The sequence below is a fragment of the Aspergillus foveolatus genome, assembly GCF_047715535.1.
Source record: "Aspergillus foveolatus strain CBS 279.81 unplaced genomic scaffold BDW70scaffold_132, whole genome shotgun sequence".
Taxonomy (NCBI): domain Eukaryota; kingdom Fungi; phylum Ascomycota; class Eurotiomycetes; order Eurotiales; family Aspergillaceae; genus Aspergillus; species Aspergillus foveolatus.
Genome location: NW_027396196.1, coordinates 2,843 through 30,218, shown reverse-complemented (window position 1 = coordinate 30,218; position 27,376 = coordinate 2,843). Strand labels below are relative to the sequence as shown.

The following is a 27,376-nucleotide window of genomic DNA, read 5'->3' as shown; positions in this document are numbered from 1 at the left end:
GATAGATGGAGATGTATAAAGGATGGCCCGTCAAAAACAATAGACTGGCTCTTAAGTACAGCTGCCGGGGCTGAGGAATTCAGCCGCATCGTGCAAGAATCATCCTTTTTCAAGGACATATGCCCGAACTGGGCCCGCCGGAGCGCTTGAAAGTGCGACAGTCCACACATCTACCTGGACAAAGGGTACGGCCCCTCCCCCCAATCTATAGGTAGTCAAAACGGGCATCTGCCCTCGAAGACCTGGCCAGGGTAGCGCCGGATGCTTCTTCCGCTCATTTCCAACATATATTGTCCATAGTTGCTGCTCCAAACCTGTATCTAGCTAGTTTTAGGGAGTTCTATTTAGACAGCACGTCCAGATGCCCCCTGGGAGGCCGCAGATCACGTGGGCCCCGTGATCCGCCGAGTGACGTTAAATAATAAAATCAAATCAAATCAAATCAAATCAAACCAAACCAAACCACCGGCTATATGGCTGACTAATAACTCAGTCGTTCTTTTTCCTCTCTTCTCGCCATCTAGCATGACGCTCTACAAGATCCAGTTGTCATATCGGCCGACGAAGCTCTGATACTGCCGACATGATCGAGCAATGGCAGATGCACGGAGTCCTAACAGACAGCCGACCAGGTCGCGCCTGCGGGCGGGAAAGGCATGTACGCGCTGCCATGAGAAACGGATCAAGTGTGACGCCATGCAACACATGCCATGCACTCACTGCGTGCGAGATCACCACGCGGATTGTGTGCTCCGGGAGACGAAACGGGGGACATATACCCGGAGCGCCCTGCGTCAGAAAATAGGCAGGGATGATATACGCGCAAGAACCCTGGCTGCTGTCGCCGGAGATCTGCTGTCGCAATGTTCAAATTATCAGATGGGGCCTGAAGGTTCTGGAGCACTACCTGCGACTGGAACTGATATTGCTGCATCTTTTCCCACCGGTTCATCTGCTCCGGACTTTACCGCGTGGAGGTCAGGAGGCATCGGCCATGCCCATCCTCAGACCGGCGTTGAACCCTCCAACTTACAGGCTCAGGAAGCGCCGCCCCCAGCGAGCGAGCTTCCGCATACCCAGGTGTCCTCTGGGACTCCGAGCGACGGCTCCTCCTACCAACATATCTCGTGGTCCGCGATGTTTGACCATTTCCTGAATAACCGCGAAAACAGACGAGACTGGATTGACAAATGTTCCATCACTTACCTCGGAGAATCCTTTCCCCTGGCCATCGTCCTGGGTGGCCTCAAGGACGGCAGCCAACCAAAACTGCACCACCTAGGCCCTCCTTTCCCAGGGTCCCAAGGGAATGTCCCCTTCCAGTCACAGCCCACACACATGTTGCCCGAGGACCTCGAATATCTACAGGCCAAGGGAGTGTTCAGTTTGCCGGAAAAGGCACATCTAGATGCCCTCATTTCGGTCTTTCTGGACCACGTCTACCCGCTCTATCCAATTGTCAATCGCCAAGAATTCGTAGAACAGTACAAGAATGATCACTTGTCGTTAATCCTCACTTATGCCATTAGCTTTATTGCAGTGACATTTGCCTCCCAGTCCGTCCTGAGCCTTCTGGGCTTTCATTCCCGGCACGAGGCCCGTTCATTTTTCTATAAGAAGGCTAAAGCGCTTTTTGATATGGGATATGAAACAAATAAGATCACTATCCTCCAGAGCACTTTTCTTCTATCATTCTACGGCGGCGGTCCGAATACCTACTGGAACTTCTACTCGTGGATCAGTACGGCCGTGACAATTGCCGAAGCCATAGGGATCCACCGCTCGACCATTGCAGTAACCAATATGCAACCACAAGACAAAAGCTTAATGCGAAGATTATGGTGGGCCCTGGTTGTTCGAGACAGCATATGCGGTACCCTGGTAGGGCGTCCGTTCCGCATTGACCTTGACCAGGCCGATGCAGATATGTTGACAATAGAGGATTTCGCGCACGATGCCATGGCCCCAGATTTTCTGGAGAACCCCTCTACTCATCGATACGCACAGTATCAGATCGAGACCGCGAAGCTTTCACAGATTATGCGCGAGATCATCATCAGCCGGTTCTACCCTGGGAGACAGCCAGTGAAGTCAGAAGACCTCTTTGCAAAGCTGACCCGATGGAAAGCAGACCTGGTTACTACGTTAACCTGGGACGCCGAGGTGCCGGATCCCTCGAACCCGTTTTCCATGTCCCTGTCCGTCCAATACAACCACCACCTGATCTTGATATATCTCGGCCACATGCGCGGCGAAGATACATGTCGCCGCGACGAGCGCAAGATCGAAAAAATCATCGACTCTGCTGCGCATCATATTCCCACCGTCGTGTCCACGCTCGTTACGAAATCAGCGCTGCTGACCGTGCCCCACGAGCTATACCACGGTATCTTCCTCGCGCAGGCGGCTTTCTACGAGCAGATGAGGAGCCCGAATAAACTGGTCGCCCGCCTTGGTCGGTCGGCGCTTAGCTCCTGCCAGATGGTTTTGCAGGCTATTAGTGAATTTTGGGATTGTGGGACGTTTATCTTGCAGCTGTTTGAGAATCTGTCGAGTCGCTGTTTGGAGCAGCAGTCGTGGACCGCCGAAGGTGGGCAGGAGGGTCGTGTCGTGGGGGCTGCTGAGGCTTCTGGTATAGGCGGCGCTATTAACTCTGCAAGCGAGGCGGGCGTTTTCAATGCTTTGCTGGGGGATGATCGGTGGCAAGGGAATCCTATGCTGGAGAGTCTGTTCGATTTACCGCCGGAGCTGTTTTTGCCTGAATAGGCTGTGGTCATCTCTCTAGTGAGTGCTGTAGTGCTGTATAACAGGCAGCCGGGCGTATCTATTGCAGCATGACAATACTAGATGACAGTCCCCGTTGAATAGAGTGTATATTGGTTCTATCTGTAGTCGGGAAATCAATTCCGGAGCAACAACCCCTTCGACAGATGACTCAAGAAACTGACACTTTGTCTATATGTACGGCTATATGACTGACAAATGATTATTTCAAATATGGACGACAAACTACCTACCAGTTAGTAATGGTCGCTGTACACGGTATAAGATCCGCCCTTGATATTTTGTATTATCACACGGCATATATCATCAAACAATTTTCAACACTCATTGTGAACCCATTCCACAAATTCTTCGAAAATCTAGAAAGTCCTCAAGGCGCCATGGCAATCACCCATGTTGTCCTTTACAATTCAAGCAGGGTGCGGCTGTTGAAGCTGTTTATAATGTGTGAGTTGCTCTATTGCTCAGCTCTTGCAGGTAGTGCTTGAACTAACGTCTTCATTTAACCCATCCATATCATAGGCTGAAAATATTAGCATTCCTAGAGTGAATAATCTAGGAGTGAGAACTGACAACCAGTATATTAGTCAGAAATTAGCTCTCCAAGCAGGGTTGGCCCTTTTCGCTGAGTGGGAAGGTCAATAGAATCGTCCTTGCACCTTAATTCTGCGTGCAGTCTGCCAAGTCCAATGGACTAATCCCTGTCGGCAGCGGGGCCAGAAACCCCCAATATCTCTACAACCATCGAATGACAGCTGACGATACAGTTGCCCGATCTGGTCACTTAGTGCCGGGCGCCTAACACGCAATCCTCATTGCTTCTCCAGCATAGTAGTCGCCCCCAGCCAGTCATCCGGCAATCTGTCACGGAACCCCTAACCTCGGGCCTTCGACAATTGGTCACATACAATAGCAACTGCCTCATTAAAGCTCTAACAGAAACCGACCCGCAGGTTATACCTCTGCTCACATTTGGACTCTTGTGATGTGATAAAGTGGGGTAAACGAATTGTAGGCCAAAAGCGAGGACGACAAGACGAACGTGGATCCACACTAACGCAGTTTATCCAGAGGCTCACTTGCGGTTTCATCGTCTGATCCGCTCATCATTACGGCGAGCATATTGGGTGGCCAATACGGCCTTCTATCTAACACCAGTTAAGTTGCAACGCCTGTCCGCGAGAACAAGCTTATTCCCAGAGAATGAAGACCTCTGCCTATTAGTCGTCATTTAAACACCCCCTTCCCACTCGCGACTTTTATGATTCCCTCGTTAGTCGCCTTGGGAAATGATGCCCCCGCCCTGAGAGACAAAGCATCGCAATAACCCAATTACGAAAGATCATGGCGTTGCGTATCAAGGCAGGTCAGATTGCGGCTCTGAAGGCTTTCACCAATCAGCGTACAAGCCCCAATCCCGTCCCCTGACTCCGTGTAAGGGTGCTGCATTTTCGTCTGGGAATAAGGGTAGGCCTAGACCGCCTGTAGAAGATTTGATTCTTATATCAGGTCTGCACCGGATGTAATCCCTACAGATATCAATTACATACGTTCAGACATAAATTATAGGGGAACCTACCATATAACCTGGGCGTCCTTTCTGTTTTGAAACTGGAAATGCCAGCCGCCACAATCGTCAGAGTCTCTCCAGAGAAAGTCACACCCCAATCCCCACCTAAATCCACGGTCCTTGGGTGAGATTTGTCGATAAAAGAAAACAACGCTGTGGTCCTGGCGGCACTCGAGGACCACGGTGTCGCCCTTGTGCTTTCTCATCAATCGTTTGAACAGGCATACTTGCCACCACAAGGTGTCATGATCTAAGAAAGCATTCCACTTACATTTTCAACAAAGCACCATCCCGTCCTATTCTCCCTCTCGGCATCGTTGTAATACCAGACGCTTGCTTGTACGGAGCACCATACCTTAGTGGAGCGTTTAACAGAGGGTGTTGATATGATCCGAACATTACGGAACAGAGCGATGGTTTCATCCAGCTCGTCCTGTACGTCATCATGTTCAACGGGCGGTGTAGCAACGGTAGGCGCATTGAGTCTTTCCAACTCCTGCAGACCTGCCGAGTCAGACCAGAAATCACCATCGTCAGAATATCCATCGAAAATCCGCCGAGAACGAATCTTCGAGTCAATGCCACTCTCCAAGTCCTGGATCCGCCGAAAGATGGATCCGCAGACAGGGCTACCTCTTGTCAGTATGTCCATTAATCTATAAAGAAGACGAAGATGTGAAAGGCACTCAAATAAATTGGCTGGTCGATGGATTACTACTCACCATTGAATTGCATTAGAGGTCGGCCCTGGGAAGGCGCTTTTACACGATGGGCAAGAGTCATCTCCAATCCCGTCATGCCAGAAGACCATACACATTGCAATTGCCTGGCCGGGTCGAAAGAGCGTGTCCCATTTCCTGGTGAGATCGATATCACGGCACGTTCCCATATCAAATAGCGCGAACTCTCCCCTTTCTATCATCTCTGCAGCGGGTCCATAATCGCGAAAGTTGTCTTTCAATACAGTAATAAATGCCTAATATGGGATGTCATTAGCATCTAGGGCAGCCGTGCCGGTTGTTCACGCACCTCGACCGAGCGGATAAATTCAAGATGAAAAGGAGTGACCCTGCCCAAGGCATCCATGAAATACACTGGCTGTTGCCTTTCAATCTGCATTTGCAAGCTTATGTACCGCGAGCGAGACTGGTGATATACATTATCATTGTTTTCGGAGCGCTTTCGTTTTAGAACAGCTCCACCATGCAACGTCCTCTGCGAGCTGGAGCAATATTTGAACCCTATAGGAAGTTAACCACCCCTGGGCGCACACCTGAAAATAGCTGGATTACGACTTACCTAAATCAGGAATTGCCACTACTTCCCCAGCTAGCTCTTGCCTCCAGCGACGAGCAAGGGGCGGATTGATTCTCATCATTCTGGCTCGTCGAGCTGAGTAGGCGCTGTAAGCCTCCTCAGACCGAAACGCCTGCAACTTATTCACCAGCATACGGTATTCCTCCGTCCGCCCCCTGAATTTGTTTAGACCGAAATGGTCTGTTTCCATAAGCAAAGATTGCACGCCATCCAGTGTAGCAGAATCTCGGGGTACCAGTATTTCCTTCACAAATTAGATGAGTTCTCATAAAACCGCAGGAAAAGATAAACCTAACCTTTTCTCGGTTCATGTTCACTATTTTCCAGACATTAGAACACTGCGTCTCATAACAACAAACCATTTGCGGCATCAGTTCATGATCGATTGCCAGAAAATCAGTCATCAGGCTGAAAAGCATCTCGTTTCCAGGTCTGAGGATTTCCAGTATGCGCTTTATAATATGGGCTTCACGTCGTTCGTTCTCGTTTTCCAGGCTGTCAATTTGCCGTTGAGCGGCGGATAAGATTTGCCCGTTTGCTAACGCCCCGTGGGCGCCTCGAAATGGCACACCCATAAAGACTATACCTAAGGTGGCGCTAAAAATCCGAGCCCATTTATTTTGGTGGAGCTCGTCGTGGTATGCTGTCAACAGGCTCTGGCCGACCCGATCAATATGTTGTCAATAGCAGCAGGGCAGAGGCATGCCTACCCTTGCTAGAACCAGCCCACCGACACAGTGCGCAATGAATAGGATAGGTCGGTCTTCAACACCCTGGGGGTTCTTTAGTACGAGGTCATGATTGGGTGATTCGCATGTCAGAATCTCCTCTCACCTTTCGAGCCCTTGCCAGACTGTCCAACAACCTATTGGCGACTTCAGCAGAAGTCACGTCACTCGGTCGCTGTCCCTTCCATTCGGACCGATAACCAAATATCATGACACGGGCCGGAGAAAGGTCCGTCAATAGCATATCTTCATCTCTCAGCCAGTTCACGATGCTTTTTCTAGCAGGGTCCCAGTATGACCACGTGTGGAATGGGTGCGCTCCAATGCCATGGATCGCCACTATGCTTTTCAGAATATGAGAAACCATGCTCTTGGAGATGCAAGAGATTGTGATTCTTACTCTACTGGGTCTGAGCATAGAACTTCCGGGACTTCCAAAATAATCAGCGCCCCTGGGTCCATCTCGAATGTCGTGGAGAACGTTCATTCCGAGGTCATCTTCCTCGACTGTGACATAAGCCTGCCTTGCTTAGCGGGGTTCTGAGGCGTATACAGCTGCGAAAATGTTACCATATTTTGAAGCACCGTGGCGTTTGACTTGTGGTTGCTGCAAAGAGAAACAATGGATTTCAGCGGGTCGTCTTTCAGCGGCCATCCCAGAATAGCTGAGACAGCCTCAGATAGGCCATATTTCCAGAATCTGGCTAGGTAGAGGCCGGAACTTCGTGCGGGGTAGCTGACTAGGCACCAATAGGCGGGTTTGTGACCGGAGGCACAATTTGATCATCCGAACCGCTAGCTAAATAGTCTTCATGACTCGTTGATCTTGCATTATTCTTAAATAGAAAAAAAAAAAAGGTCCTTTCGGGGTTACCCTATGTATAGGGCCTCATTTTGATTGAAGTCTATATCCCGTTCTTCGATTGATTCGCATTTCAGCCCTACAGTACTTGTACGCATATGACGCGCGACCGATCAATTCGACGATCAAGGGCAGCCTTGTTATGCAACCACTACCTGTTTACCTGAGACGGGTTTCTATGCGGCTGTTGGCTGTTGACATTTTTGCAAGGCTTTTCCTGGTTTGAACACCAGCAATGGCCCCGAACACCATGGAGAGATATGTGCCATTTGATCGGCAATATCATCTGCTGACGGATATTGACAAACACCTCGATGAGAACATTCTGGCTAATGAGCAAACCGAGCTTAAAAACTTGCGACTCCCCGGCCACCCAGGCAGATGGTTCAGCACACCCAGTGCTCTTACCAAGTTCCTAGTCAGAGACCTATGCACGCCAGAGCTCGACTTCATGGCCCCCCGACTATGGATTATGACCACCTACTCGAGTTCAAATATCTACCCGCTGCATTTCCAACGCGTAAAAGGCCGCGATATCGTGATAACCGAGTTTCCCCGTCTCCACCTAACCTGGAAGCACTCGCAAATCTTCATCAAGCCCCTTCCCAAATACCTCCTCTCCTACAACTTCTGGAGCAAGTTCCTTACCTCAACTTCTCTCGTCGCCCCCTCCCACGACCGCGAAACCATCGTGTCGGCCGCAAAGGGTCTCCTACGCAGCTACTACTACCTCATCCAACACGAATCCGACTTCACTATAGCCCAAGCAACCAACCTCCTCCCTGGGAACATTACCTGGGCTGAATTCTCAAACTTCATCGCCCACGCCCAGTCCATCGCCGATGCCGAGGTCTCCCCAAGATACCACTACGGTGAGATTCGGCTAACGCGCCTAAACTTCTATTCCAAGTTCCTCCTGCACCGGACCCGCTATGAATGGGGGCGTCCGCAGTATAGTGCCTACTTTAGTAGATTCTACGGGCATTTTCTGTTTATTTTCGCCATGGTCTCGCTCCTGTTGAGTGCCATGCAGGTTGAGCTTGCTGCTGAAGCTCTTGTCAGCGGTCCCGAGCAGTGGTATACTGTGTTTTATATATTTCGGTGTCTCAGTGTGGTTTGTGTCGTGCTTATCGTGGCTGTTGCGCTTTCGCTGCTGGGGACGCTTATTTTGAATATTGGAAGTGAGTGGGTGCATGCTCTACGTGGTATGAGGAGGAAGAAAAGGGAACAGGTGGTTTAGAATAAGCAAACCGGCTTCTAGCTGGCGTCGCTAGGCATTTCTTACACTGTGATTTCCAGGTCGCTTTTTTCCGCTGCTACTACCTACATAAAGTATATCTACTTCTATGTCTTATCCACCTTAGTACAAGATGCTGAACAACTTCCTCTAAGCAACTTGTGCGATGATTTGCATTTAGAGATAGCAGGTTGAAAGAAGTAAGAAATATGTTAACCTAATCATTTTTGGGGCAATCTATGATCAGGAAAGGGGATATAAAGACTGGCTTTGGGTGACTACTTATAATAAAGAGGAAAGTACTATTTAGGTTTTGTACCATATTTCATTGCTTAAAATACTTGAGCAAAACCCTGTGAATGGATTTAGCACATTAATCGTAAAATAATTGGATCTTTTTATACTCCACTCTGGACCAGGAAAATGCTTCTTATTCTGAATATTATCAGTTCCCTGCGCCAGTTCTCGGCTCGCGATTTATAACTCATCCTTGGATTGTTTTTGTTTATTGTATTGGTAGAAGGTCTTGATAAAGAGCTGCAGGAGGAGCAGTTGCAGCTGTCATCAAGCACATCCTTTGTGAGACTGGAGTGCGAAAGGGCGGGCTTAATGTGCATCTTGTACGCCCTGATTTTACTGCTCAGGAGGTGAGGTGCGTGAGGTCCAGGGTCAAAGCTGCTAGCAATCGCTGTATCCGACTATGCTATAGCTCTTTGTTGGACGTATCGTCAACAGTTTAATTTATTTACTTCCCTTGTATGCTTGTAAACCAGCTCCTTGGCCTCGGCACTGCAGAGGACATGTTAGGAAGCCGTAATAAAACCTGTAGGAAAATGTAAACTAGGAAGCATACTCATCCAAATAACTGGTAAGCCCATCGTCAATGTAATGAGTGCACATAGACAAAAAGACTGTCTTTGAAGGCATAATGGATCTTTAACGAGAACGCAGGGCTCTCTTCAGAGCCTAGAAAATAGCAGGCTCGAGTTTCTCAGGAGACGTGGGTATGTCTAGGTGCAGGCGAAGTTCCAAGCTAGTCATGCTTTATCTAATCGGACTACTATTGGATTTCAATATTGCAGCAGACTTTGTTTGTACAAGGTCAGCGGCGGCACCCAATTTTCTCTTAAGGTTTACCTGAAATCGTCATCCTCCAACAAGTCATTCAGAGACACGCTAACAAGACAACATTGAAGTCATGCGACTATGAATAGATTGTAATTCGTCAGGTCCGCTCTACAAAGAGTTGTCTGAACTGAAGCTAAAGCGGGAACCGTTTATACAGTATACTGTTCCTAAAAATGACTAATGAAATGATATTAGGGCTGGTCAAACGGAGCTGGATATGGTTCTTCACGGAACGAAAAGTAGGTGTCAGGCCGATTACTGATCCATTGAAAGAAGTTACGAAGTGCAACTGAGTATCAGCCCAAAAAAACATATTCAAATGTGGCTCTTGCACTTCGGGCTATTCTTCCGATTCTCCATGTGTGGAGTGTTGTTGCCAGAAGGACAACCTTCAAGACCATGATCGGTTGATGGAGCTAGATCTGGAGAAATTCGTGGCGTCAGTTTCATTTGAGAATTAACGTGTGAAGAGTATCGTTCCTTGCAGCTTTCCGACGCTGTACTGGCGGTCCCGTTAAGTGTTGTTGGTGTAGACACCCTACTTGTACAGCTTGTTCCTTTCCATCCTCTTCAGATCTGACGCCTCTCAAATAGAAGATATTTTCTGAGCTAGTTTTCTGCCATGATATTCCCAAGAGTTTAAACAAGTCAAGGATAGTGCCCAAGCTCTCCAGAACTCCTCTCGCTGAAAAATCCCCTCTTCGGCATCGAAGCTTCCCATAATTTTATTGGGGATATATTCGGGGTACCAGGCGTCCTCAGTTATTCTCAGAGCACATTCCCGTCCAAGAGCCAAAATACCGAATAGAGGAACGTCTTGGTCGAAGGTTTGCATGTATTGCCGTACTATGCCTGTCGCCTTTGTTTCTGTAAGATGTCCAGGTTACTAGGATGAGACAGTACACTTTGTGCCTATATGCAGCCTTCTGATTAGATTATCTTTATCTTAATTATTACTCCTGCCTACAGCCACAGTCATCGTCTAAAGGCTCCACTAAGGGAACCACCTCTACTGGTCTAGAGCATATGAAAACTTATCTCGAACCCGGCACTTACATTGTGGCTTCTATTATAAAGCTGAAGTTTTCCTCTAAGTGATGCAGATACACAGGTACTGGTGTGAAGGTTAAAGCATTCACAATTTGGCCAAGGATAAATAAGAATTATTCCTCCTCCGTTTCAACTTCCAAGAGAATTGCAGATTATACCTACTTTGCGCTCTTCACCCCAAGGGACGAGTCATTCGACAATCTATCCCGCAGCTCTACTTTTTGGAAGGCATCACCCTGCCGGTGCTCATGTTGGCGGTGTCCGTGGTGGTGATTTAGATGCTTCGTTTTCTTGGACGTTTCAGTTGCTCTCTCAGTGGCTTTTCTTAAAGTTGACGATTGCGTGCTGGCCCCAATGATTTTAGAAAACTCTTGCCGAAGAAATCTTCGAGCTCATCGGCCGGAACGGCTTTGACGTTCTAACACCAGTTACCGTCGAGTCAGAGTTCTGTACGAACTCGTCAGTCTCTCAGAAATTAGGTTTAAGGATTCACAGTACGGGCCCTCAATTTTCCCGCTAGTGGTCGCGTTTATAGGGCACACTGGGAGAACCAAATATGATAGTGCAGTCGACAAAGAAATACTTGTAGATGCGATCTACGGGGTCCCAGACCTTATTATTACTGTCAGAAGCGCATACGGCATTGAGCCGGTTAATTCCAGGTAGGGGTCGGTGGTCAAGGAATAGTCACCCCCTCCGGCCAGGGGCTGCCCATATGCATTATAAACGAGGTCCACAGAGTATGCGCGAGGGCGCCCTTGCCACACGAAGTCATTAGGAGTGTCCTCAGGCCGAGACCACGCGGGGCCGTGCTCCAACGCGGCCAGAAACGTTCGGTCAGTCAATGACACGAGATGCAACTGTACTTACGACACTTTGATGCGATATATGATGTTGGTCATTGCTGCCGGTAATCGGAACAACACAAAAAATGCTGTCAAAGAATAAGAATCGGTCCATAAAGATTCGTCTATAAAGTCCCGCCTTGCTACCAACACTCCTCATCCGGCCAGTACTCATCCGGCATATTCTGCCCAGTCCACGGGTCAAAGAACTCGTAGTTGCCGCCACTCTTCCCCGGGATAGGAAGCACGTCGACCCAGATGCGGCCCTGCTTGACTACTCCTGTCTTCACCACCTTACCCACCCCAATATAAACATCCCCCTTCGGTGCCTTGGGCGGGCAGTACCGTCCAGGGTACTCCTCGCCGAGCTGAGGCCTGCGGTGAATAGCAGGGAGCTCCCTCCAGCGAGCGGGCAGGTTTCTGCGCTCACTCTGGCTGCAGGCCATGCCAGGGATCGGGTTGCTCAGCAACGCGTCCATCCACTCCCGAGTGACAGGGTGGAAGAAGTCGTAATCGCCGCCGCTCTTCCCAGGGATCGGCTCGACAAAGATATAAAACACGTTATAATCTGGGTATCCGGAGACAAGCCCGACGGTGATGACCTTACTCACCCCAGCAAACCACTGCCCATCGGGCGCAAAATACATGCCGGAATGCTCCTGCCCTAGGCGTGGTTGTGCACGCGCCATCATTGGGATGCGCGGGAGCTGACCGTACCAGTGGTCGAGAGAACTTGACTGATTTTTCCGTCTAGGCCGGTCCTTGTTCTCACGCTGCTGCGTCCAGACTCCCAGAATAAGAAGACCGCAGCAGGTCTTCCACAGCAATATCGTGGTAAGACGACAATTCCCAGAACGGAAATCCACCGCGCACTGGCATAGGTTCGACGTAGTAGCTCCGTGTGGTGTGGCCATCTTTCTCCAAAATGGGCGTGACGATCCTTCTGACACCCATAGAGCTTAGTTGTCTCACAGATTCTTAACGCCAAATGCCACGTCGCCCGGCTTCAGGCCTTGCTTTCTTTCAAACTGAACCCCGTCACGCTGTTTGTTGTTGCCATCCCGCTTCCAATGGCCTTTCAACCGCGCCGGATACTGGTCACGCGACATGTCTTTGTCGGTGAAGGGGTCAAAGAAGTCCTATTTGCTGCCTGGCAAGTCCTGTGCTGGCTCGACATCGACGTAGACACTGTCGTCGTGCGTAATGCCAACCTCGACGACTTTGCCGAATCCGAAGTAGCGTTGTCCGTTGGGGGCCTTATACCAACCGGCGTAGATGCTTGCGAGTCTGGGGTTACCGCCGGTCCTGTCGGCTTTGACGAGGGCCTCCATTCGTTTGCTGGTTGACATGGTGGTGAGGTTGATAGCCATAAGAGCGTTGACTAATGGTAGATTTAATGAGATTTGGGATGACCCGAACAGGTACTTTTGATCATTGAGTATCAAATTATATAAGGGTCGAGGATAGAGTCTTACATCTATCAAGGATTGAGGCCTCTTTGAGATATTTTCAACCGCTAGGGCAGTGTTTCGTGTCATTATCAGATTTTTATTCTTGCTATCTCTTTGCCCCTATCTTCGAGAGCAAAGTATCGGCATGTCCGTGTCTCTTTCTTCTTTTCTTTGCACATCTATTTTTGCCACCTACAATACACCGTCTTGTGTGTCTGTATCCTCTTCGTCCGTATACCCTTCTAGTTTCCCTCCCACCTCGCCCTCGCCGATCTGCTGGTGGTTCGTGGTGGCTATCCAGCCACTGCGTGCCGGCCCCATAGAAACGAATAATTTGTTTGTACCGCTCGCTTTCTAGCATCTACTCGACACCTTTTCAACGTCGCTCTTAATCTTTCTTTTCGCTTTTCTCTGCCCTTTGGTGCCTCCGGTCCCCTAAAGCCTGTATGAACCTCACTGCAGCGTGTGCGGTACGTTTGTACCGCCAACCTGACCGTCTCCATGTCTATAGACATGCGTTCATCCTGGCTCACAAGGTACTGGATGCACCTCTTGATAATCGGGGTAACCTGGCCGACGTCCCCGGTTTTTCTCTGCCTTCTTTCCTTGGATGCAGTTTTGTCAGCCAACATGTCGAGGTGCGGGAGCAGAGGTTCGCCTTCTTTGAGTGTTGCTTTTTGTGCCGCTCGCAGACAATTAATAAGTAGCGCCGTGGAATCTCCCATAAGGATAAGGTGTTCTAACTCCTCGCAACGGTTATAGAGATTTAAAACCTCTTCCAACTCACTGGCACCAAAAGTGTCACCGCGTTTGTTTGCGACGGCCTCGCTGACCTTATCCCGCGTTGAACGATGGCGCCTTTCTACCCTGTCTTTAGAAGAATCCTTTGAAGTTTCTGACTCAGCAGAGGAAGGGGAGCGGTACCGTGAGGATGAGGGTGGTGTGGATAGGGCGTCTCCCCTTGAGATAATGGGGGCAAAGAGATACGGAGGGGTGGTTTCGAGGGAGCTTTTGATGCGGAGGTGAGCGGTAGTGATGAAGAGGATGAGGCGAATGAGGACGATGTAGATAAACCTCTGCTGTTAGACGAAAAGCTGCGGATGGCCCGTTTCGAGGCAGCTGTTGATATACAAATGGATGGTGGTGGCGAAGACGAGGAAGACGTGCGCAACGGGGAGCAAGTGCCGTGGTTGCGACTCGAAGCCATGACGGATGAGCACAGTGGGAATTTATCTCCGCATGAGAATGGCCTTCAGAAAATTCCTCTGTGACTTTTGCGTCTCTGATAGCAGAAGTTGATGGAGTTGAACGGAACGGAGACATGATAGTTTGTCCAATGGTAACCGAGGCGTAAAAGATGTAAGATGCAGGAGTGGAACAAGAAAAGAATATAGCTTTACGTACGCTGTTATGTCTCTAGTAAGTAGATAACGACGCTCGCTATAGTGTTTCCTGCTTCATTATTCTCTACTGTGACTGTCATTCACGTAGTGGCAATGCTATTATCTTCTTCAAGCAATCCTTTCAGTCGGACATGCGCTCTCCCATAAGGGCTAACTAGGTCTTGGGCCCCTTTTGAAGAGGAGGCGGGTGTTAAAGAGAGTCTTTCTGCATCGCGTTTGCTCTTCCTTACAGTCGCTCGAAAAGGGCATTCTAAGGCATAATGTTTTTTCCCTCCGCAGGCTTTGCAGATGTTGGTATATCTTTCCTGCTGCTTTTGAGGCACGGTTGGCAAGCGGCACATTTGAACGGGTTTATATCCAGCTATCTGATGCAGCACATGTCGCGGCTACGAGGACCGCTGGCCCCTTTCTTGATGGGGCTTTGTCTGCACAATCAGCACAAAACAATACAGAGAAAATGGAATCATAAGCTTAAGCAACGTCGGATCTAGGCGCCCATCGTTGGCATCATGGATCACTTACGGGGGGGGTTATAACTAGATGCATGCCCTGGCGAACCTGCACATCCCGGAGAACAAGAGTCATACTCTGCCTAATTGCTCCGAGCAGGGGTGTTGGGGTTATATCTTTCTAAATCTCACGATGGTCAACCTCGATATCTAGAGACTAAATATGCAGAGGATAAGTTCCTCAGGAGGCCGGATTACGATTAATTGTGGTTACTGGGTAGAAGTAGGTACATCCCGTCGTCTTAGTATCTGGAAAGTCCAGCTCGTCCTCCGATAGCAAAAACGGCGACCAAGAATGAAACCCGTACGAAAGCATAAAGGCAGATGGATAGCCGGTCATCCAGTTTGGGAACTCCCTGGTTTGATCTTGACATCAGCAAGCAACAACGCCGCCAATATACCGAGTCAGAATAACGAGGTGAGCAAGAAACAAGACTAAAGGAAAAAGACCTTCTTATCCACCGCAGCCAGGTGAATCGAACCATGACTTGGTCGTGAAGAATGCAACGCCTAATCAATGCTGCGACGATTCACCCAGCGCACTTTGGCGGAAGAATAAACCACCTTTCTTCTCGTCATCGTCAAGTCCACCCACCGAATCTCTAGCTGGTAATCCTTAGATCGTCATCATCTCTCTTCCCCTATTTGTCCGCTGGCGCACGATCCCCCGCAGTCGTTTCGCACCCAAGCTCTCACCCGCCAGCACAACCACTAACATTACCCGCTGCCATGTGACCAGGCAAAACACACGTCCAAACAGGTCCATGCCAGTCGTTTCCCGTTTAAACATATCCAGGCACCGGACGCAGAAGAGTGGAAGGGGAGGAGGTGAAGAGGGTGGCCATATAGAATCTGTGGCGGAGCTGGGAGCTGAACTGCTACTGCTACCACACGCCAGCTGGTGAGTAGTATGATGGGTGACCACATGCAAATGGCACGACTGTGCTCTTGAATACCCTGCCGTACCTACTGTAGATTAGTATTTATATGGAAAAAGTCTAATTTAACGCTCCTCCAACACTCGCGTTCCACTTGCCCACCGTAAAGCCGCCCAACGAAGGCACGGCATCCGGCATCCAAACTACATCTCCCACTTCACCTGGAATCAATCTCCACAGCCGCCGACTATTCCTGGGACTGGTCAATAATAACTTGAGCACACACCTTCCACCAACGGGCTTCCCCTGGGCACATTCCTGAACAGTCCGCACCAGCGCCTGGACTACTTCCTCCCCACTTTCTCTTAGCCCCATCCGCTCTTCGAATGCGGTCACCCCGTCCACGACACAGAATACCACAACATCCGCCGGAAGTTGGCCGACGAGGTCATGGAAGACCTCGCACAGACCATGGACATCGTCTCCACGGAGCTGCGCTGTCCTCTGCACTGTCTGGAGATCGAACCCGGGATGTGACTCGAGGAGTTGGGCCACGAGGCTCCGCATTGTTCCTTGTGGGCCGGAATGGGAGTCCGTTAGACGGGCATGTGCGCCGCAGAAGAATGCGAGTGTGATGATGTTTTCAGATGGTTGTTCATTGATTGATTGGACAAGCTTTGCAGGGAGGAAGGAGGATGATGCATGGAGAGGGGATACGGCGGGTGTATTGAGGTTCAGGAAAAGGGCGGAGGAGTATGGAGTCGTGATCCAGGCGTGCAGTTCCGGTGTCTGCATTGTTGCAAGAAGGCGGTTCTGGTATAGCAGAGGGAGGTGCCAGACGTTGTGCAGGTTAGCTGCTAGGTCTTTTTCGAGGGTCGAGGGGTCGTAGTTGAGAGCTGAGAAGGCGTAGTCACGGGAGCGGAGGTACACTGGGCTAGGTTACAAATGCAGTCAGGATGGATGGTCATGCACTTACTCTGCTGGGATCTTCGATTGACGGCGGCTTTGTCTGAGGGAAGCATTGGTCCTCTCACTGGATCAATAGAGTAGCGCCGGTTAGTTGCAGAGAGCGGACTCTCAGCAGGATAGACTTACCATTCAGCGTCTTTGGGTCCACAGCGTCATGGCTGCCTAGAAACCGCTCCATGATAGCATGCAAATCCGACACTTGGTGATGGAGCGTGTGAATTCCGTCCCGAGTACTTGCTTGAGTGGATCGAAGCTCAGTCTGAAAGTTGTCCCATCGAGCCATTGACTGATCCACGTAGCCACTGAGAATTTGCTCGTTCTTGATAGAGATCAGTCTCGTCTCCTCAATTGCTCCATAGGAGCAGAGTCGGGCTGCCCTGTCAAACCGCTCTGACTCTGCGCGTAGAGTCTGAAGGAGTGAATCCATGTTTTGCTCATACGAGCCCTGCAAGAGAAGACTGAGACCAAGTTTTTCTGGCAAGGTCAGCTGTAAGCTGCTTGACCATGCTATTGGGCTGAGAAAATGACATACTGATCGCTGTCATTCTGTACCAGGACACTATATTGTGCAGCAGCGCAAGAGTGGCCACATAGAGGGAAATGCTGCATCTATGCAAGTCCTTCGACCCCTTGAAAATGTTCAAGGCTTGATGAATGCACGCAAGCCGCGACGGAATCTCAACCAGCGCATCCGATATCTCCCTGCGTAAATCAGACAAGCGTGCTGCAGCCTGCAGGGCTCATCAGTAAACTGGTCCTCTCCAGAGAAACCAACCTCGATGGGACCCGCATACTGTCAAGATCAGTTTCAGTCCACCACTGATCACCGTGGCACAGTCCGACCCGGACGGTAAGAGGGCGGCCCACGCCTCAAAGACCTTGCTGTTATCTCCCAGCCGGCGCAGGCCAGCTCTGATCTTTCCCCAGACTGCCGCGCGCGAATGGTAGGTCTCTGCTGCCCTATTCACCTCGTCAAGCACCTCCTCCCACGTATGCAGTGATTTGCTTGTAACGTGAGTTTTGAATTTGGACCCGGCCGTAGTCTGCTCGTAGGCCTCCATTGCCTCTTGGAACCGGTCTTTCTCGAGCATAGCATCGCGGTATAGTTCGTCTCTATACACAGTAGACGTTAGTTGTGAAGATATGGGCTTAGGGTAAACTTCCTACAAGTCGTTATTGTCCTTGTCAACGGCACTCGGCGTGCTCGTAACTAGCTCCATGGGTTCTGTGTCCTCCCCTCGAACCGAGCTCTGCGATCTGATCACTTGAGAATTTACCGCCGACTCGTTGTTGTGATCTCCGAGAGCTTCAAGGGCGGGATGAATGTCGCGGCGCAGCTTTCGTCTCATATAGCCATCTACCAAGCTGCCTAGGCCGTGGCGAGCGGGCCTACCCGTCGCGTGGCTCATGACTTCTTAGCTTTGGTCGAGAGATACCGATGGTGATGGTATAAAGCTTCGGATATGCGTGTGGGCGGAGGTGGACGATGTGCGCAAGGCCTGGATCAGTGATGAGGAGATAAGTCGCGACAGTCAACATGCGACTCCATATCAACTGGCGGGGTAGGAGATGCGCTTTGGCACTGGCTTTCTTGAAGCTGCAGGGTACTTCATTTAAGATGCGTTGGCAGGAGTTGATTGGTCTTACCGGCACCTAGTGCTTATACGCACACAAGGCTGTGGCGGACGCACTGGTAGTATCACGCCTGCTGATTCGTGCAATATTGCGCTATCAGGTCGTAGTCGCTTGAGGCTCACTACATATAGCCTAGCGAGTGCCAGAAATCATTTCCTTACTCGACTGATCCTTAAGGATTCCGCGATTTTATCCTGCCGAGGTGAATCTGACATATGGGAGACGCCGCTCCGCCAGCAGCAAGTGATGAGCTCGTCAAGGCCACTGCTCCCCTAGCTGCGGCAGCAATGGATGCTGCGAAAGGAATTCCGGGGTCGATCTCGTCTGGCGACGGGAGTAAAGCCGGCGTGGTGTCCCCGACAGAGACCAGTATGTCCACACGATGTCAATACCCATCAGGTCCTATACTTACCAAGCGCCAGGAGCAGATAAGCCTCCAGCAAGTTCAAGGTGCTTTATTGCCCCGGGCTCGTACGCGGATGATTATTGATCTAAGCGCCAGCAGGAATACGAGCGACAAACCCGCCCAAGAGATCAAAATCACGCGAGTCCCGCCGGAAAATTGGCGCGCGGTCAAGAAATTGCGCTCCATTGATCCGGAACAAAGTATCCTCTTGACCTCGTCGAAAGGGAGTAGCAGCCTCGTGCTGCGTCAAGCACGAAGAAATAGCCAATCCACCACCAATCTTCAGGCTTTGGAACAAGATGCAGAAACGTCGAAGCAGGACCGCCAGTACGCCCCATATCGTTTAGCAATCAATTCGAAATATCTGCTGAATATCCTCGAATCGTGCACGGAAACCCTCTTCACCGAAGAGCAGAATGTCCTTGTGCGCCCGTTCAAGTACCTGGTCGAGTTCGAGTCCGACATCAAAGACCTGCTGGAAAGTACCGAATCTTTGTGCAAGCAAGCAGAGGACGAGATGAGTCGTCCGGCTAAACAAGAGGATATCGAGCACACCAGAGCAATGGCGGCACAGCTAAGGCGAGAACGAGATGAGCTCCGCTGCCTCGTTGAGTTCATGGACCACGACATGAGAGATATCTTCGAGATCAAGCGCGCAATCCAGGCGAACACATTGAGAGAGATCGCGTTTGAGCACCTCTGGCAACTGTACAAACCGGGAGATGTCATCTACCGCACAGTCCAGGACGACGATAGTCGGCGACAGGCGTTTCGAGTGCTCCACGTCACCGGCGGGCGAGTCTGCTTTGATACCAAGAAACTGTCGTATTTCGACCCGGTGAATTACCGCGTGTGGGACTCGGAATCCGAGGACGAAAGGAGGTGCCGTGACGCCGTGAGGCGTTCCAGCGCGCAGATGACCAATTTCATCATTGACTGCTTCTATCTAGAGTCGGACGGGGTTCGCCTGGCGCCGCGACCAAAACGGTTCGCCATCACCCCGTACTCGGGGAAAAGACCCATAGCTTCACTTCCTCTGCGGCCGCTTCAATTCGACCCGCAGAAGGAGGTGCTGGAGAAGCAACTCGTTGCGAGAGGCGCTCGCTTTATGGAGGTGGCACAGGGAAAGCATATGGAGTACCATGGGAACACCATCGAAGAGTCCAAGAACAGCCCATTTAAGCACCGGAATCATCGTATTGAAGCATTCGAAGTAGCTCCCCCCTTCCCCCAAACCATGATCCCAAAGCGCGAACGTATCCTCTGACCGAACGCCAGGTTCACGGCGAGGTGATTGTTGACCAGGAAGCTGGAGTGACGCATTTCCAGGACACGCTCCCGGCCTTCAGCCTAGGGACAGGTGGTGGCATTGTCCTTACGCACACCGAGGCAGACTCAAGAGAAGTGTCGGACTTCTTCCCACAAAAGAGCGACGGTGACTGGGTGACGGATGTCTTCAACGACGCTGCATTCGAGGAATATCGACATAGCGAGTATTTTACCGCGACGGATCTCTTGACCAGCCGGCCCGTTAAGGACATTCAGCTGTCTGATGATCAGCTCCTCCTACTCCCTCCACGAGTATACGGATACTCTCTTCTGGATCGCCGATGGGTGGCCTTGAACGTCAGCCTGCTGCAGGAGATCTCGATCCGCGACAAACAGGCGCGATCCAAACTGGAGGACTTGGTCCTACCGACTGAGCACAAGAGGGTTCTGCAAGCATTGATCACCAACCAGGTCAGACTGCCACATGGAGGCTCCAATCATGTGCAGGGGCAGTTCTCCATGGACGCTGTGCCCGCCAAAGGCAAGGGGCTGATTATCCTGCTTCATGGAGCGCCTGGGGTGGGAAAGACATCGACGGCAGAGTGCATTGCCATTGAGCTGAACCGGCCCCTGCTATCAATAACATGCGGCCACATTGGCACCATCGCAGAGGAGGCGGAAAAGAACCTGGACTCGTTTTGTAAACTGGCCCATCGCTGGAGGTGTGTGCTCCTGTTAGACGAGGCGGACGTCTTCCTGGCCAAGCGAGAGCGCGGAGATATTGCCAGGAACAGTCTGGTATCTGGTAATAATGCTCCTCCATTGAAAATGCCTATACACAGCGCTGACCGACTGGCAGTCTTCCTCCGGGTTCTTGAATACTTCTCCGGAGTCATCATTCTTACCACCAACCGGGTGGGCGAGTTCGACGAAGCTTTCCGTTCTCGAATCCACGTCTGTCTCTACTATCCCAAGCTCGAAGAGCGCCAGACGAAAGAGATCTGGGAGAAGAACATCCAGCGAATCAAGGAAAGTAACCTCAACCTGGACATGGAGGAGAAGAAGATTCGACGTTTTGCAGACCAGCACTGGCAACGGAATCTGGACCGGCCGACGCGACGCTGGAACGGCCGCCAGATCAAGAATGCCTTTCAGACGGCTATTGCCCTTGCCAACTGGGAATTTTACGATGAGAAGAATGTCGCAAATCTCGAGAGACCACTGTTGAAGGCAAAACATTTCCGATATGTCGCGCAGATCACGGCTCATTTTGACGACTACATTAGTGACATTTATGGTACCTTTAATGAGGATACCTATTCGTTCTTGGCTGCTAGGGATGCGCTGCGAGTGGACGAGGCATCCGCCATGTTTGCTTCGCGGAGCACAATGCAAGAGAATTCTCGTGCCTCTAAATCGGGCATTGTTCGCCGGGGAACCAATTTCCTTAGTCCTCCGGCCAATCCAGGCAGGCCGCAGGGAACAAGTTATGACAGGTACTCTAGTGATGATGACGAAAGCACGGATGAAGAAGAGGAGGAGAGTGAGGGTGACAATGAAGAGGAGGACGACCAGGCGGATGAGGTCAAAAAGCTAGAGCTTCAGCTCCAGTTGGCGAAACTGAAGAATAGGAAGGCTTCGACGAGAGGCAGCAAGAGGTGACGATGATTTGGGGTCATAAGTGTTTATACCATGGTGCTGTTCAATGGGATAGTCTAAAAGGTTTATTCAAGCCTGGTCCATAGCACCAGTACTATTTGTTTTATACTTTCCTGTACCTAGGTATGCAGAAGGCATATCGTGTTAGATCTTTTTTGAAGAATCTCCATCCTTTATAATACTGCATATTACAGAGTTGCCACACTCATGCCAGGGATACGCAGGTCAGGTGCAATATGCGCCGTACGGTAGGGTCTGGGAATTAGGGTTTATAGTGAACAAGGCAAAAGCAGCCAGGAAAGCCAACGGGGAGATCTCACCCTGCACGCTCATTTAGTCTATGTCAGGAGCTTATCATTACGGTGTATGTCCCAGCGAGCACATACGACCATAGGGTGTGCAAAACAGGGCTTCCCGTCCGCTCAGCCGTACTTAAGCCACTGGTTGAACGCGGTCGAACAGTAGATGAGCCCTGAGCTAGTTGCTGCTTTATCTGTAAATGCTACTAGTTTACAGGGTGAGTGCGAGTGATTTGGGTGATATTTTTCACTCGGGTGAGAAAGTGGGTGGCAAGAGGCTGAGGAAGAGTGACAAGGTGAGTGAGCTGCAGCACTATTGTCTAGCCACAGAGTGGCTTCTCTAGGATAGTATAAGTAGAAGGGCCTGTCTGAATGACTGAACGACGTCAGCCAATCAACCAGCTGCGCCGCAGCCAGCATGTGACAATATTGGAAGAATGACGGCCCGGAGCTGTCATCATCGTCACCTGCAGAAAGTGAATCCGCCTATCTACCCAAGGCTTCGCGACTTTATATAACAGGTCTTTGTGATGCTAATGCTCAAGCATACTGTGAATGGCAGCAATCGCAAGTGGGGAATGAATCATGGAAGGATGAGTTTCGAAAAGCATGTAAAGTGGCTCTTGATGATGGGTTAGACTTGGACCAGATTGACGAATTGAGCGATCCCGAGTACTTCAAAGACCGGGGTGTGAAATGGGGTATTGCCCGACGGTTCGTCAAGGATATTAGATACTGGGTAGACAACTATTATTGTAAGGTGGATGGGTAAGGAGGCATTGATTGCTTGAGCAGGCAGGAGTCTGTTGTTTCCGATTAAATATCTTCTGGTTTATGTACTTTGTTATATATCCAATGCATGCTATCTGTATTCCTCTATCAGGACACCTGCATGCCGAAAGTGGCCTTTGGCACTCCGCACTCTCGTACCAACTACCCCCAAACACCACTCAAGAAAAGCGTCAAAGCCTTGACCTGGGTTTTCTTCATACTTGTTCCATCTCCGCTTAATGAATTGCTTTAGCTCAGAAAAGAACTCCTCAATAGGATTTAGATCTGGAGAATAAGGCGAAAGATATAACAATTTGACTCCTGCAGTAAGGCACATCTGTCTGATTCACTTGGTACGGTGAAAGGAAGCGTTATCCATAATAATTATGGAATGTGGCTCCGGCCATCTGTTACAGTGTTGAAGAAGTTGCTCGATAAAATCCTCAAACATGCTAGTGTCAGTGGAGCCCTGGAATACTCGAGAGAGGAGAACACCCTCCTGGGTGTAGGCGGGCAATATTTGATAGCGTTGGTCTCGGTGGAACTTGGAAACCTGGACTGGCGTTATACCAAGAGGGGACCAGCCAGTTCGCCGAAAACCTGCCCTCTTATCACAGCCCGACTCATCCACATAGACCAGCTGATAGGACGAATAAGAAGACAGACTGTGCAGGTAGTAGTCTCGTAAGTCCGCATTTTGTTCCTTGGCAATCTGCCGAGCTGCCTTCTTCGACCATCCAATGGAAGCGAGCATCCTGCTTATACTCTGTATAGTAATGTGTTTTCCGAATTCATCGTAGATAAATACAGCAAGCTCATCCAGATATAAAGTCAGCTTCTCCTTCAGCCGTTCTAAAAGGGCTTCTAGCATGGGTGGTGTGATACTACGCGGGCGTCCGACGTTGTTCCAAGGGGCTCTGACATCTCCGAACGCCTGTAGGTTGGACCAGATATTTATTATGGAGCGTTTGCTGCAGCCGGCGGCGTAGGCCATCTGGGGTGCTGTTAGTGATTTGCTTTGTATCATATGGTGGATGAGTTCGAGTTGTGGAGGCTTTAAATTTGGTGCCATGATGCCTGACGAAACCTGTGGTGGTTATCTGGAGGTTTCTGCTACGTGGAGTGTTGTCAGTGCTGGACTTGGCTTTCCTTGTCAGTCCGAGAGTTAGCCCGAGCACTGTTACATGCGCGATTCATGCCCCTTCTCTCTGATGCCATCACTTGCTTGGGCATCCTTTACCAGCTTCATCTTATTCCCCCTTTGGGTGGGAAATCAATCCTCGCGTGTATATCTGTGGACTCGGCAAGATTTAGGCCACAATATACCCAAAGATGGATGGAGTCTTGTCTGTCACAAAGTTAGGTTGCTCTCAGCCTTGCTGACTCCTGATTACTGATTACCCCTCTTTCCAGCGACTAATGCAGATATTTGGTTGGTGTAGATCATGTCACAAGACTGGCCGTGAGGCTGAAGGTAATTAATACATTGAGGAACTGAGAGGCCTGTTGCTTTTACCTTTACTTCACCAGCAGCTGTCTATCCATCCAAGATACCAAGACTGATTCTTTATTTGAAACTATTAGATTTATCACTATCAACTTGCGCCGATGCGCCCATCTAGCCGGGATGAATTTGCGATCGTGATCATCTGCGCGCTGACACTCGAAGCAGAGGCAGTTGAAGAGCTTTTTGACGAAACTTATGACAGGTTGGGCGAACACTACAGGAAAGAACCGGGCGATGATAATGCATATGTTAACGGGAGGATTGGAAATCATAATGTTGTGGTGTGCTATATGCCTGGCATGGGCAAAGGGAGTGCAGCCAGTGTGGCATCGAGCTTGAAAATCAGCTACAAAAGGATTGAAGTGGCGCTGGTTGTCGGTATTTGTGGAGGTGCACCATACCCATTATCTGGTGGGGAGGTCTTTCTAGGGGATGTTATAATCAGTGACTCTGTGGTACAATATGACTTCGGCAGGCAGTATCCCAATGGCTTTGAAAAGAAACTGGGCGTCAGGGACACGCTTGGACGACCAAACCGAGCTATCTGTTCAATACTGGCAAGTCTCCAGGCAAGGCGATCGCGCAAAGACCTTCAAGATAAGCTGCTACAACATCTACAAGCACTTCAGGAATCACTATCTGATTGGCATTACCCAACTATTGATGACATCCTCTTCGAAGCTTCATACCAACATAAGCACTATGGCTTTACTTCACCTGCGTGTCCTTGTCTTGATAGCATGTCCGAAGATATCTGCAAGACAGCTGTCGAATCACCTTGTACTTCTCTAGGCTGTGATATGGACCGGGTATGTCGACGTCGGCCTAGCACAGAACACAACAGCCCAAGAGTCCATATTGGGACAGTTGCATCTGCTGATACCGTGATGAAATCAGGCGAGCACCGTGATCGTTTGGTCCAGTCAGAAGGTGTTGTTGGTTTCGAGATGGAGGGTGCAGGGGTGTGGGACAACATATCATGCATCATTATAAAAGGGGTGTGTGACTATGCAGATAGCCACAAGAATAAAGCATGGCAAGCATATGCAGCGGCGACTGGAGCTGCGGCCGCCAAATCTTTCTTGGAGTACTGGGAGCCCACTGCTCGAGAAGGTTAGCACTAAACCCGAGATTAGTGTACCTGTATGCTAAATTTCACTTTCTTTTAGACACCAACAAATTTCATATCCCGCTAGATCTTTCAGCGGTTCCTGCAATTGAGGAGTTTATTGGACGAGAAGAAGAACTAAACTGTCTATGGGATTATCTACAACCAGCAAGTTCACAGACACGAAAGGTGGCTGTCCTCCATGGTCTGGGTGGGATTGGCAAAACACAACTAGCAGTTCAATTTGCACGAAAACACAAGAATGAATTTACAGCCATATTCTGGCTGAACGGCAAGGATCAATCTGCCTTGGTTTCATCTTTGAGTTCTTGCCTCTCTCAGATACAAGGACAGCCTATAGAGGATCAGGCAGTCAACGAAGAGGAAGCAGTACAAAGGGCAAATCAAGTACTACAGTGGCTAGCAAGGCCAGGCAACACTAGATGGCTCATTATCTTTGACAACGTTGACCAGTATTCTCCAATCCAAGGCCATGGTCACTGTGGATTTGATGTCTACGAATTCTTTCCAAAGGCTGATCATGGATCTATCATGATCACTTCCCGGCTCCAAGGGCTCACTGAACTTGGGAAGTCATTTCCAGTTCAGAAACTTATGCACAAAGATGCTATGCAACTATTGTTGCAAAGCAGCGGCTTTGCAGCTAAAGGCATTGCATATATAGGAGCTGAACAAGGTACTGTACTATTAGCTAGACTAGAAGACCATGACTAATGTCAACAGATCTTATGAATCTTGTCAGCCTGCTAGATGGGCTCTCGCTGGCAATTGTCATAGCTGGGGCCTTCATGCGTCAAACAGGAACAAATTTTAAAGAGTATTTGGAGTTCTACCGGGCTTCCTGGTTCGACTTGCAGTGTCAGTCAGCACCCACACGCCAATACCAGCAAGGCAACATTGTACAAACATGGATTATCACCTATAAAGAGATCCAGAAACGTGATCCCACTGCCGCGAAACTCTTGCTCTTACTCGCATTTTTCGATAACCAGGATATCTGGTATGAACTGATTCGAAACGGGTTGGACTATTCCAACCCGCCACCATGGCTTGAGGCAGCATTGTTAAGCAAGCTGGTCTTTAAGACAAAGATAAAAGCACTAGTTGAGTTCTCGCTTGTTGAAATAAAGCAGCAGGAGGGAAGCTATACTCTGCATCCCGTGGTACAGGAGTGGTGTTATCATATTGCTGCCTCCAATGACCTCACAAACCAACTACAGGAGCTGGCGTTCATCTCGGTTGGATATACAGTCCCCAGTGAGGATACCAGAGATTTTGCAAGGCTTGAGCAGCGTTTACTTCCTCATGCAAATAATCTGATTCAAAGGAATATAGACCATTGGCTTGATATATGGCCTGAAGATAGACTTAACATTTTGGGAGCCTTTCATCGCTTGGGTAGTCTCTTCTCGGATCAAGGCAAATTAAAAGATGCAGAGGAGATGTATCAGCGAGCACTGGCAGGCAGGGAGAAGGCACTGGGCCCTGACCACACATCTACCCTTATGACAGTCAACAATCTTGGGAGTCTCTACTCTGATCAGGGCAAGGTGAGAGAGGCAGAGGAGATGTTTCAGCGAGCACTGGCAGGCTATGAGGAGGCACTGGGCCCTGACCACCCATCCACCCTTATGACAGTCAACAATCTTGGTCTTCTCTACAACAATCAGGGCAAGCTGAAAGAGGCAGAGGAGATGTACCAGCGAGCACTGGCAGGCAGGGAGAAGGCACTGGGCCCTGACCACACATCTACCCTTGCTATAGTCAACAATCTTGGGAATCTCTACAACAAACAGGGCAAACTTAAAGAGGCAGAGGAGATGTATCAGCGAGCTCTGGCAGGCAGGGAGAAGGCACTGGGCCCTGACCACACATCCGCCCTTGGGACAGTCAACAATCTTGGGGGTCTCTACCACAATCAGGGCAAGGTGAGAGAGGCAGAGGAGATGTACCAGCGAGCACTGGCAGGC

At 49.9% G+C, this 27,376-nt stretch overlaps 9 protein-coding genes across 9 annotated transcripts in view; 4 read left to right on the top strand and 5 right to left on the bottom strand.

The window, feature by feature from the left end:
• The first annotated feature begins 509 nt into the window (after positions 1-509).
• Positions 510-2,862, top strand: BDW70DRAFT_21776 (Zn(II)2Cys6 transcription factor). The gene has a single exon (XM_073743521.1). The coding sequence runs from the start codon at positions 595-597 to the stop codon at positions 2,764-2,766; it is 2,172 nt and encodes a 723-aa protein (XP_073590994.1). The 5' UTR covers positions 510-594; the 3' UTR covers positions 2,767-2,862.
• A 1,497-nt stretch (positions 2,863-4,359) lies between these two features.
• BDW70DRAFT_154398 (uncharacterized protein) lies at positions 4,360-6,886 on the bottom strand (the record flags this gene model as incomplete). The annotated part of the gene is made up of 6 exons (XM_073739841.1): positions 4,360-4,545; positions 4,626-4,989; positions 5,260-5,330; positions 5,384-5,595; positions 5,654-5,915; positions 6,800-6,886. The coding sequence occupies 6 exons, from the start codon at positions 6,884-6,886 to the stop codon at positions 4,360-4,362; spliced, it is 1,182 nt and encodes a 393-aa protein (XP_073590993.1).
• A 625-nt stretch (positions 6,887-7,511) lies between these two features.
• On the top strand, positions 7,512-8,501 carry BDW70DRAFT_154397 (uncharacterized protein; the record flags this gene model as incomplete). The annotated part of the gene is made up of 1 exon (XM_073739840.1): positions 7,512-8,501. One exon carries the CDS (start codon positions 7,512-7,514, stop codon positions 8,499-8,501), a length of 990 nt encoding a protein of 329 aa, XP_073590992.1.
• A 3,163-nt stretch (positions 8,502-11,664) lies between these two features.
• Positions 11,665-12,435, bottom strand: BDW70DRAFT_164741 (uncharacterized protein; the record flags this gene model as incomplete). The annotated part of the gene is made up of 1 exon (XM_073741541.1): positions 11,665-12,435. The coding sequence occupies one exon, from the start codon at positions 12,433-12,435 to the stop codon at positions 11,665-11,667; it is 771 nt and encodes a 256-aa protein (XP_073590991.1).
• Positions 12,436-12,660: 225 nt separating this feature from the next.
• BDW70DRAFT_164740 (uncharacterized protein) lies at positions 12,661-14,295 on the bottom strand (the record flags this gene model as incomplete). Its single annotated transcript, XM_073741540.1, has 3 exons — positions 12,661-12,902; positions 13,430-14,051; positions 14,104-14,295. 3 exons carry the CDS (start codon positions 14,293-14,295, stop codon positions 12,661-12,663), a joined length of 1,056 nt encoding a protein of 351 aa, XP_073590990.1.
• Positions 14,296-15,082: 787 nt separating this feature from the next.
• BDW70DRAFT_145268 (uncharacterized protein) lies at positions 15,083-15,674 on the bottom strand. The gene has a single exon (XM_073738405.1). The coding sequence runs from the start codon at positions 15,367-15,369 to the stop codon at positions 15,127-15,129; it is 243 nt and encodes an 80-aa protein (XP_073590989.1). The 5' UTR covers positions 15,370-15,674; the 3' UTR covers positions 15,083-15,126.
• Positions 15,675-15,680: 6 nt separating this feature from the next.
• Positions 15,681-18,399, bottom strand: BDW70DRAFT_145266 (uncharacterized protein). The gene is made up of 6 exons (XM_073738404.1): positions 17,899-18,399; positions 17,526-17,844; positions 17,264-17,462; positions 16,858-17,205; positions 16,739-16,795; positions 15,681-16,691 (listed from the first exon to the last, which is right to left on the bottom strand). The coding sequence occupies exons 1-6, from the start codon at positions 18,138-18,140 to the stop codon at positions 15,883-15,885; spliced, it is 1,974 nt and encodes a 657-aa protein (XP_073590988.1). The 5' UTR covers positions 18,141-18,399; the 3' UTR covers positions 15,681-15,882.
• A 145-nt stretch (positions 18,400-18,544) lies between these two features.
• BDW70DRAFT_145259 (ATP-binding protein) lies at positions 18,545-21,923 on the top strand. The gene is made up of 4 exons (XM_073738402.1): positions 18,545-18,735; positions 18,789-19,985; positions 20,051-20,846; positions 20,901-21,923. Exons 1-4 carry the CDS (start codon positions 18,658-18,660, stop codon positions 21,701-21,703), a joined length of 2,874 nt encoding a protein of 957 aa, XP_073590987.1. The 5' UTR covers positions 18,545-18,657; the 3' UTR covers positions 21,704-21,923.
• Positions 21,924-24,378: 2,455 nt separating this feature from the next.
• The window catches only part of BDW70DRAFT_166530 (uncharacterized protein), a gene marked incomplete at both ends in the record, with an annotated part of 4,829 nt that continues 1,831 nt past the window's right edge, over positions 24,379-27,376 (top strand). The window contains 2 exons of the mRNA XM_073742009.1: positions 24,379-25,390; positions 26,130-27,354. Of these exons, the coding sequence (XP_073590986.1) occupies positions 24,379-25,390; positions 26,130-27,354 (2,237 nt within the window). The remainder of the gene's footprint in view (positions 25,391-26,129; positions 27,355-27,376) is intronic.

Excerpts from the sequence above, each read along its gene's own strand:
- BDW70DRAFT_21776 (XM_073743521.1), top strand. The coding sequence starts at position 595 with ATGGCAGATGCACGGAGTCCTAACAGACAGCCGACCAGGTCGCGCCTG.
- BDW70DRAFT_145268 (XM_073738405.1), bottom strand. The coding sequence starts at position 15,369 with ATGGTTCGATTCACCTGGCTGCGGTGGATAAGAAGGTCTTTTTCCTTT.
- BDW70DRAFT_145266 (XM_073738404.1), bottom strand. The coding sequence starts at position 18,140 with ATGAGCCACGCGACGGGTAGGCCCGCTCGCCACGGCCTAGGCAGCTTG. Across the intron at positions 17,845-17,898 it reads GACAAGGACAATAACGACTT|AGACGAACTATACCGCGATG; the intron begins GTAGGAAGTTTA and ends TACTGTGTATAG. Across the intron at positions 17,463-17,525 it reads GACTGAAACTGATCTTGACA|GCTGCAGCACGCTTGTCTGA; the intron begins GTATGCGGGTCC and ends TGAGCCCTGCAG.
- BDW70DRAFT_145259 (XM_073738402.1), top strand. The coding sequence starts at position 18,658 with ATGCTGCGAAAGGAATTCCGGGGTCGATCTCGTCTGGCGACGGGAGTA. Across the intron at positions 19,986-20,050 it reads ATCGTATTGAAGCATTCGAA|GTTCACGGCGAGGTGATTGT; the intron begins GTAGCTCCCCCC and ends ACCGAACGCCAG. Across the intron at positions 20,847-20,900 it reads CAGGAACAGTCTGGTATCTG|TCTTCCTCCGGGTTCTTGAA; the intron begins GTAATAATGCTC and ends ACCGACTGGCAG.